General features: G+C 41.4%; 1 protein-coding gene across 6 annotated transcripts in view; it reads left to right on the top strand.

Moving 5' to 3' along the window:
* The first annotated feature begins 214 nt into the window (after window positions 1-214).
* Window positions 215-10,810, top strand: part of SPIDR (scaffold protein involved in DNA repair) — a 602,461-nt gene continuing 591,865 nt past the window's right edge. For 2 of the 6 annotated variants that reach the window (XM_078072415.1, XM_078072413.1), the window contains exon 1: window positions 224-356. Coding sequence is in view for 3 of the 6 variants with exons in the window: in XM_078072412.1 (XP_077928538.1) it covers window positions 324-356 (33 nt within the window). In the remaining 3 variants the exon portion in view is untranslated. Of the gene's footprint in view, window positions 357-10,810 lie in introns of all 6 variants that reach the window. The other 4 variants (XM_078072411.1, XM_078072410.1, XM_078072412.1 and 1 more) reach the window with 3 other exon arrangements.

The raw sequence follows: 10,810 nt of genomic DNA, 5'->3' as shown, positions 1-10,810 counted from the left end.
AGTGCCATGAGCAGCGTACTCACAGAGGTGGTGAACACTGACGACTCCAGTCACAACCCAGCCATATTAAGTCTGTGCAGTCGAGTGGTTGAGAAGCCCCGCCCCCCACCCGAGCGTCCTCCAATCGCAACGCACGCGTGGCGCAAAGAGCCGAGAGGGCAGGGCGCCCGGAGAAGCCGCGCCCCCTGCCCGAGCGCCCGCCAATTGCAGCGCGCGATATGGCGCGCCCTGAGCGTTCGGAGGCGCGCAGCCTTCCGGCGCCTTGAGCAAGGAGCGCGCCTTTGGGGAGCCTGAGCGCGTGGGCGGAGGCGGTGTACCTGGAGATGTCCAGCAGCGGTAGCTCTAGTGGCCGGAAGGTAAGTAAGTTCTGGGTTGGGAACCCGCGTCAGGCCAAGCGTGCGGTCTCTGCGCTGTCTCTGCTGGTCGCTCTGGAGCGCCCTCCTCCTTCCCCCTCCGCGCGCCAGTGTGTCCCCACTCCCCTCTATTCCCCATGGGCCGGGCAAACGGAGCTCAAGGAGCGCGTGGCTGGCCTCAGGCTGGTAGGGGTGAGAGGTGGGCGCTGTGTAGACGGTGATCTTAGGCTAGGCTGCGGCATCTTCCGTGGGTGAGCATGGATAGAACCCACGTCGCGGTTTGCCTCTTCTGAGGTCGGTCTCTTGCACAGGTGTGCGTATTGAGGCCTCCGCGGGCCGTCGGGGTCGCGCCTTCCGGGTGGGATGGGAGGGCCGGGAGAAAAACCACTGGAGGTGCGGAGGGGAGAGCCACTTCTCTGGGAAAGGCGAGAGGTCGCAGCCGGAGAGGTGATGGAAGTGAGCAACAGGAGTTGAATCTGGAACTAGCATGTGAGATATATTTACGCTCTCTAGTGTTTGGCATTGTCTCTTTTTGACTGTCCGGTACACACGAAGACAGCGGTGGATATTGGAATGGATGTACCATTTTTTCCCCAGAGATCTCTGTTGCCACACTTTTCCTTTCTATTCTAAACTGTTTCTGAATCTTCTATTCCTGCGTCAGTGGGAGAGGAGTCTAAAGCTAACCGCTGCCAAACTGTGTATACCAACTTAAACCACAGTGTCTGGACACGGAGTACGTGTAAAGGAAGTACTGCATTAATGATATTTAGATGATTGTACCTGTATTTGTGAGTACATCTTTTTCTTCCGTGAGTTGTGTTTGTCTTGGCACTCACGTGTCCATTACCTTTTTAAGCTGTTTCTAAGTTCCTTGCTTACAAATATGCTTGTCTCATCATATTAAAACAAAATTTTAAAAAGCAAACAGTGCTTTCTTTTTTTCCCCCAAGAGAGAGCGCTCCAGCAGGGGGGAGGAGCAGAGGGAAAGGTAGAGAGAGAATCTGAAGGGGGGCTCCATGCTCAGCGCAGAGCCCACGGCGGGGGGGCGGGGAGGGGGCGGGGAGGGGAGCTTGATCTCATGACCTGAGTGAAATCAAGAGTTGGGCTTACCTGACTAAGCCACCCAGATGTCTCTGAGTGCATCCTTTTTGACTCCTTTTCCTTTTACAAAAAACAAAACAAAACAAAAATAAAAAAACCTTCTTGAAAAAATAGTCCACATATACAGGTTTAACTTGCTTATTATGTTTCTTTGCTTCTGGAATATCATCAGTTGTCAGACACTGTGAATTTTGTAACTGATTATAGGGAGTAAAAGAAACCTATGTCAAACATACCTATTGATTGTAAGACACATTCTGATTCCAGAAATATTCAAATGTGAAAAAAAATCAAGGAATTACATGAAATTGTTAACTCATGGTCACTGTAGCATTTGACACATCACTTACTTTTATTTAATTCTTTTTTTTTGAGGAGGGGGGCAAGTGTGCCTGACTTGCTATCCTGATTCTCTTCCTGTCTTGCATCTGCTCATTTACTTCTCTTTAAAGATTTATTTTTATATAGAGAGGAGAGTGTGAGTGCATGAGGTGGGGGAAGGGGCAGGAGGTGAGGGAGGAATCTCAAGCAGACTCCCCACTGAGTGCAGAGCTGGACTCTGGGCTCAGTCTCACAACCCTGAGATAATGACCTGAGCCAAAATCAAGAGTTGGATGCTTAACTGACTGAGCCGCCACCCAGGCACCCCTTATTTACTTCTCTTTACTCTTTTCCTGCCATGTTCTAATTTTTGACCTTGTGCTTTTTTTTTTTTTATAAATTTGTTCTCTGCAATCTCATAGATTGATGTTAGCTGTCACTCTATATAGCTGACTTTTCCTTGAGCTCAGTTTAAACTCAGTGTATCATGAAGTCATCAATTTCATATCCTTAGTCCACTAAGCCCTAATAGTTTCTTTTGCGTTGTGTTGGTCTCATCCTATTCATAGTGATGCTTGGCTAGGAATGCCTGAGGCACTTGCCTGGGCCCCCACATTACTTGTAGCAAGCCATTTCTCCCAACCAGAGCCACTGTTGTGGCTGAGCAGACCTTGTGGTTATTATGATTGCAGGATGCACTTCAGCAAAATCCATCAGGGAACTTTGAGGAATGAGATTTATTACTCACAGGTCCTGGAGGTTATATTGCACACCCAAGGGCCACACTGCGAGGTTGAGGGAGGCTGGGGGAGAAGGAGAGCAAGAGAACTTGGGGTCTGCTTTTATTAGGGTCTGAGGGTGGGATATCTAGGGTTTTGGAGGTTAATTCTTTATTGGCTAATTTATTTATTTATTTATTTATTTATTTTTTAAAGATTTTGTTTATTTTTATTTGAGAGAGAGAGAATGAGAGAGAGCGAGTACATGAGAGGGGGGAGGGTCAGAGGGAGAAGCAGACTCCCTGCTGAGCAGGGAGCCTGATGCGGGACTCGATCCCAGGGCTCCAGGATCATGACTTGAGCCGAAGGCAGTTGCTTAACCAACTGAGCCACCCAGGTGCCCCTTTATTGGCTAATTTAAAGCCTAAGAGTGGGAATTAGGGCACCAGAAGGAAGAAGCAGGGTCACTCAAATGGTCAGTTATGTAGGTTTAACTGTAGGTTATCGAGGGTGTTTTGAAAGGTGTTTTGAAAGCGGGACCTTCTTGAGGAGGGAGGGACGGCTTAATTCCTTATCATGCCGATTTGCTAGTAATTGTCATGTAACTGGTGCTATGTTTATTCAAGATGATGTCTTCTAAAATGGATGCCTTGGCAACGAAAAATTTAGTGTCAGGCATTCACATTACATCCTAACTTAGAAATCTTAGTTTTTGACTTGAGACTCTCAGGAACTTATCAGTTTTTCTTTTCAATAATTGTATTAGTGATCTATTGCTGTTTAACGAATTATCTCAAAACTGAAGCAGCTTAAAACAAATGCTTATTTTTTCATATAGTTTCTGAAGGTCAGAAATCTGGGAATGGGTCAACAGGCTGGTTCCAGCTCAGGGTCTCCTACAAGTGGCAGTCAAAGGGTCACTGAGGCTGTAGGATCCACTTCTAAATTCACCCATCTGTTTGTTGGCAAGGGTCAGTTCCTTGCCACTTCCATAGTGCAGTTCTCACAACATGGCAACTGGCTTTCTGAAGAGAAAGAGAGAGGGATGGGCTAAGAAAGAGGCCCTGGTGTCTTTTATAAGTGTCAGAAGTGACATACCATCTCTTCCATCCTGTTCTCTTCATCACAGATCAACCTGGTACAGTGTGAGAGGGGACTAGAGAGGATGTGAATGCTAAAAGGTAGGAATGATAGGGAGCCATCTTGGAGGCTAGCTACCCCAATAGTTTTTCCCCAGGGTTTTTTTTTTTTTTTCCCCTAGAAAAGTTTTCTTTATTGTTACATGATAAACCAGTCTGGGAAAATTATATAAGGTGTTATCAATGGTTACAAGGTGAATTGTACATTTCCCTTACTTTAATACATATGCTTTCACTCTTCTCAACTTTCTTGGTTAAATTATAATATGGTAAGAACAGATAACAAGGCACAATTTTCAATCACATACTTCCTATTTAAAATTATTTCTAGTTATCATAAAGATGTTATAATAAAATGTATCTCTAAAATACAAGAGGTTTGAAGCAAAGGGGTAAAGACTCTGTTAGAATCATGAAGAGTTCACTGTCTTGTCAAAGAATACCATCTGAACTCCACTGGGAACATGCTCCAAATTCCACGAGGAGAAACACATATCTGTTTTATCCATGTCTGGGTCACCAGTAGTTAGCACTATGCATTTTTCTCATTGCTGTCAGGTTCAGTGTCCTTATGTCAAAGTATTTAGTCCTTATGAAAATTTTTTTCTTAGCAAATTCTGACTATTATTCTTATTTTATAGTAGGAGTCTAGGGGCCAAGTAATTTTAGTGTTTGTTGGACCAAAACTAGTTTGCTCCACATATACTCTGGGAGCTTGGCCAGATTCCCACAGTACAGATCCTCAGGTTTTTTTCCCTCCCTTTTCTGCCACCCTAGGTCAGGTCCAAAGTACTCCCTGCTTGGAGTGGTTTTGTGGTACCAGCCATGAAGCATGTTCCTGTTCCATCTTCTGAGATGACTTTCCCTTAGAGAAATCACTTTAATTATATTGTTATTCCTCTGCTTAAGCATCATTTTACTTCTTATTGACTACATAATCATTTATTTTGGACTTAATACGTGATATGTATTAACTTATTTAATTCAACAGTCCTATTAAACAGGTTCTGTTAGTCTCATTTTATGGACAAGAAAACTGAGGTATAGCAGAGAGGTTAAGTACTTTGCCCAAGGTCACAAAGCAATGAAGTGAAGAAGCCAGGATTTGTACGCAGGTAGTCACTTCCAGACCTTGCTTTTGTTCAGGCTCTCATCCTGTTATTCACAGCTTCTACAAAGTGGCCATACCTTATTCCTTAACTTTGTTCATTATTTATCCTTTAGGTAAAGTAAATGACTGTTTTCACGGTACTTTCTTGCTTCTTGGTATTTACTCATGTTCTTGGTTTGGAGTAATGCCATTTCTTCCATTTCTGCTTATTGGAACCTTGATCATCTGTCAAGGTGCACCTCAAATCCCACCTTCTTTCTGATCATCCCAGTTGTAAATGGACTTTATTCTGTATTCCTGTGAAACTTTGTACATATCATTCTTATAGCTTCATGTCTTGTATTAGGTTTACTTGTACTTATCCTAATAACGTAGACATTTTAAGATTATGTCTTCACGCCATGTCCCCCAGAGCACCTGCCATAACCCCTTGTGCATATTAAGTACCTAATAAATATCTGATGAATGAATGGAAGGGGTACTAGTTCAGAAGATTTGCAAGTATTCTTTTTTTTATTTTTTTTAAGATTTTACTTATTTGACAGAGAGAGACACAGCGAGAGAGGGAACACAAGCAGGGGGAGTGGGAGAGGGAGAAGCAGGCTTCCCGCAGAGCAGGGAGCCCGATGTGGGGCTCGATCCCAGGACCCTGGGATCATGACCTGAACCGAAGGCAGACGCTTAATGACTGAGCCACCCAGGAGCCAGATTTGCAAGTATTCTAGCTCTGAAGAAACATAGGGAAATAACTTAGAAGACTTGGGTACCAGCCTCAGCTCTGCAAATAACTAATTTTGTGATTTTGGACAAGCCACAGAAATCTTTCTGGACTCTTAAGATGACAGTTGATATGGTCATGGACTAAAGCAGTAGAATTGGGAATGGTGTTGGGAGAGGACTGAGTTGATAAATTATAAATGGAAGAGGAGATAGGCACTGAAATTGAAAGATGAAGAGGGGAGAATCAATGGTGATCCAGAAGTTGAACCTCTGAAAAACAGAAAGGTTGAGGAGAATTAGTTGCTTCTTACCTGAGTTAGGATGTACAGATATGTGAAACTTCAGCCCAGGGGATAGATTGTGGAAGGCAGTTGCTCAAAGGCTAGGAGTATTTTAGTTCTTTCTTCCCTCCTGACTTAGGCCCCTCACTGTCGCTTCAAGTTCTTTTTTCCTTTATGCTTTGTGTTCCCTTTCCTTGCTAAAAGCCAGGAATGACCACAAATACTCCCTTTCTCTCCCAGTTGCTTACCTTTTGAGATTTCCTGGTCTTCCCCTTTACTCACGGTTCCTTTTACCTCCTCAGACTGAATTGTAGCTCTCCCTGTTCTCTCCACTCTTTTCCCACCGAAGGAAAAACTATCTTGGCAAGATCCTAAAAGGGAGAAAAGGGAAATTATATCTTCCTGGTGACACCCTCCTTCCTTAATCTTTTGGGTTCTCATCAAAAAGCTTACTTTATTTCTGGTGCTTCTTGCATAATGACAAGGGTATGGTGGTAAGTATTAATTAAATGCAGTGTATATGTCTGTTTGAATTGAAGAGTACACAGGGCTACATTTCAAGTGAAAAGTGTTTCTCAAGAAAGGAAACATTTTCCTTCTTTGAAGCAGGAAAGATGGAGCCAGTGGAGAAAATAAGGACCCTTTACTATAAAGATTGGATTCTGTTACAGAAAGGGCTTAATTTTGAAGACTAGGAACATTTTTACTCTGAGACCATAGGGAAGGAGAACTCAGATTTTAACCTTGGGGAAGATGTGATGACTTGAGCTATGACAGTGACATGGAGAAGTAAAGGGAAGTGTGGGTATGGAATTGGTGTATGTATGTGATTGTGTGTATGTGTGTGTGAATAGAGAGCTAGGGAATGATTAAGACTGTTTACCAGCATTGCCCAAGGATATGTAATAAGAAAATAGGAAGGAAGTTCTCATTTTGGGGTCTTTCTACAGTAGCCCTGTGGATTGGTGATTGGTAAAGTGAATTGGTAGAAGGGAAGGAGTCTTAATGCTTGAAAGGCAATACTGGAGTTGTTGGCCATAGAGTGCAGAATGGTAGGGGAGACATGATTGGGAGCAAGCTAGTGACTGATAAAATGAATGGGCTTGAGACTTAAAAATGTCCCAGTGAATTCCCAGATACTCAGAGAATTCCCAAATACTCAGTCAGAAACTCAGCCAGTGGTACCTTCTTTGTGTGGAAGGTGTACATTATAGTTATTGTTAGGCACTTTTGTTAAGATGAGATAAGGCAGAGTCAGTGGCTAGAATCCCTATTTCTGTAATTAGATGTGCATGGGGGAAAATATTGACGTTGCTTACTAGCTCTCTGACTAGGGCAAAGACCTAACATTTCTAAGTTGTAGTTTTTTTGTCTACAAAATGGAAATAATACCTATATCTTTCAGCATTAGTATGAGGATTAAATGATGAGAATGCATGAAATGATATGCTGAACACATAAGCACTCAGTGTTAGCGGTAATGAAAGCAGTTAATAATAATAAAACACCATGATAATGAAAGGATTTTTATATGAGGACAAACCTATCATACATCCTCTATTACTTTGCCTCTAGATTTCCCTGGAATTACTTCTTTCAGCTTGCTGAAGAAGGACTAGGAAGAGGGCTTAGTTTTAAAGTTGTTCAGTGATGGTGAGGGATTCTCTCATAGTTATCTTGGTAGGAATACCTTAAGGTTCCAATTTTAGTCCTTGATAATCTCATTGGATGACTTACTGGTGGCTCTATTCAGAATTAGACTACTTAGTATTGACATCTTAGTCTACATTATCCTTAAAATGGAAGGGAAAGAGAGCTAATGTTTATTGTCAAGTACTTCACATATATGCATCATTTAAGGGAGAAGGTGTTCTTTCTTTTTAATCAATAATATATGCTTACAAATAAGATAAAATAGTACAAAAAAGTTTCTCATGAAAACCAGCAATCCCTGCCCTATTCTTTCCTGTACTTAATTCTGTCCCTGAGAGGCAATTACTTTTTTAAAATTGAGATAACTATAGAATTACATACAGTTGTAAAGAATAATAGAGATCTCCTGTATCCTTCACCCAGTTTGCTCCAGTAGTAACATTTTACAAAACTGTAGTACAGCATCACCACAGATATATTGCCATTAATACAATCCAATTATCTTGTACAGATTTCTCTAGACTTTGTGTATTTAGTTCTGTACATTTTTACACATGTATAGGGTCATGTATCCACCACCACTAAAGATACTGAACAGTTCCATTAGCACAGGGATCCCTTTAATAATCAATCATACCCACTCCCTTCCAGTAACTCCCACCACTAACCCCTAGCATTTTAAACATTGCGTCATTTCAAAAATGTTACAGAGATGGATTGTATGGTTTATAATCTTTTGGGATCTTTTTTTTTTTTTTCGCTCAACATAATACTCTGGAGATTAATCCAAGTTGGTTTGTTCATTTTTATTGCTGAGTAGTATTCCATGGAATGAATGTACTACAGTTTGGCTCAACATTTTACTTGTTGAAGGATATCTGGACTGTTTCCACTGTTGGCTCTTATGACTAAACTGCTATGAACACTTGTGTACAGATTTTTGTTTGAACATAGGTTTTCTTTTTTCTAAGATAAATGCCCAAGAATATAATTGCTGGGTCATATGGTAATTGGATGTTTAGTTTTATTTTATTAAGGTTATATATTTTTTAAAGATTTTATTTGTCAGAGAGAGAGAGTGCGCGCACGCAGGCACAAGCAGGGGGAGCGGCAGGCGGAGGGAGAAGCAGGCTCCCCACTGATCAAGGAGCCCAATGTGGGACTCCATCCCAGGACCTTGAGATGATGACCTGAGCCGAAGGCAGATGCTTAACCAACTGAGCCACCCAGGTGTCCCTTAAGATTGCATTTTTAAGTAATCTCTACACCCAATGTGGGGCTCAAGCTTGCAACCCGAGATCAAAAATTGCATGCCCTATGGACTGAACCAGCTGGGTACCCCTGGATGTTTAGTTTTATAATAAACTGTTTCTCACAGTGGCTGTACAATATTACAGTGACTGGCAATGTGTGAGTGATTCAGAGATAATAAATTTGTCCTTTTAAAGTATACAGTTCATTGGTTTTTAGTGTATTCACAGAGTTGGGCAAATATTTCTAATTACAGAACATTTTCATCACCCTAAAAAAAAACTCCATGACATCCACAAAGCTACTTTCTGTCTGTATGGATTTGCCTATTCTGGACATTTCATATAAATGGAATAATATCTGGTCTTTTATACTGGCTTCTTTCACTTAGCGTAATGTTTTCAAGGTGCACCCATCGTTGTTGCTTTATTCCTCTTTATGGTTGAATAATTTTCCATTGCATGGATATACTACATTTAAAAAATCCATTCATCAGTTGATAGACATTTGGATTATTTCTACGTTTGGTTGTTAGGAGTAATACTATGATCCTCTCTGTACCAGTTTTTGGGTTGACCTAAGTTTTCATTTCTCTTGGCTATAAACATACCAATAGAATTGCTGGGTCATATGGTAATTCTGTGATTAAATTTTAAGGAACTGCCAAACTTTGGTCCAAAGAGGTTGCATCATTTTATAGTCTCATCAGAAAGGAATGAGGATTCTAATTTCTCCACGTCCTTGTCAACACTTGTCATTGCCTATCATTTGATTTTAGCCATCTTAATGGGTAGAAAGTGTTACCTCATTGTTTTGGTTTTGGTTTACATTTTCCTAATGACTAATGATATTGAATGTCTTTTCAAGTGCTTATTGGCCATTTTTATGTTTTCTTTGAAGAAATACCTATTTAAGTTATTTGCCCATGCTTTAGTTGGGTTATTTATCTTTTTACTTTTATAAAGTGTTTTTTATAAGTTCTTATACCACTCCTGTATCAGATATATGATTTGCAAATATTTTCTCCCATTCTGTGGGCTATCTTTCCATTTTCTTGATGGTGTCATTTGAAGCACAAGTATTTTAAAATTTTGAAGTCCAATCTGTTTTTACTTTCATTGCTTATACTTTTGGTGTCCTAAGAAATTATTGTCTAACCCAAGATCATGATTTCTTTTTTTTTCTTTTCTTTTCTTTTTTTCTTTTTTTTTTAAGATTTTATTTATTTGACAGAGAGACACAGCGAGAGAGGGAACACAAGCAGGGGGAGTAGGAGAGGGAGAAGCAGGCTGCCCATGGAGCAGGGAGCCCGATGTGGGGCTCGATCCCAGGACCCTGAGACCATGACCCGAGCCGAAGGCAGATGCTTAACAACTGAGCCACCCAGGCGCCCCTCTTTTATTTTCTTAAAGATTTTATTTATTTATTAGGGAGAGAGAGAGCACAAGTAGTGGGAGGTGGAGGGGCAGAGGGAGAAGGAGAACTCCCTCCCGCCCCCCGAGCACGGAGCCAATGTGGGGCTCGATCCCATGGCCTGAGCCAAAGGCAGACGCTTAACTGACTGAGCCACCCAGGCGTGCCCCGCCTTTTTAAAAAGATTTTATTTATTTGAGAGTGAGCGATTGAGAGAGATCGAGCAAGCATGAGTGGGGGAGGAGCAGAGGGAGAGGGAGAAGCAGACTCCCCGCTGAGCAAGGAGCCTGATGTGGGGCTCCATCCTGGGACTCCAGGATCATGACCTGAGCTGAAGGCAGGTGCTTAACTGACTGAAACACCCAGGTGCTCCATGAAGATTTATTTCTAAGATTTTTTTCCTTAGAGTTTTATAGTTTTAGCTTTTTCACTTAAAACTGGTTCACTCTGAGTTAATTTTTGTGTGTGGTATAAGGTGTCTAGCTTCATTTTTATGCATGTGGATATCCAGTTGTCCCAGCACCATTTGTTGAAAAGATTATTCTTTTTCCACTATATTTTATTTTTTTTTGAAATTCAATTGACCATAAATGTAGGAGTTTATTTCTTGATTATGAATTCTCTTCCACTGATGTGTGTGCTGTCCTTATGCCAGTACCGTACTTTCTTAATTATTGTAGCTTGTGAAGTCTCTAATTTTTTTAGGTTTTAAGATTATTTAAATTGTTTGGGGTTCCTTGAATTT

This window comes from Halichoerus grypus, chromosome 5, assembly GCF_964656455.1.
Source record: "Halichoerus grypus chromosome 5, mHalGry1.hap1.1, whole genome shotgun sequence".
NCBI classification, from domain to species: domain Eukaryota; kingdom Metazoa; phylum Chordata; class Mammalia; order Carnivora; family Phocidae; genus Halichoerus; species Halichoerus grypus.
Note: the sequence above shows the minus strand (reverse complement) of the source record. Positions and strands in the feature narration are given on the sequence as shown.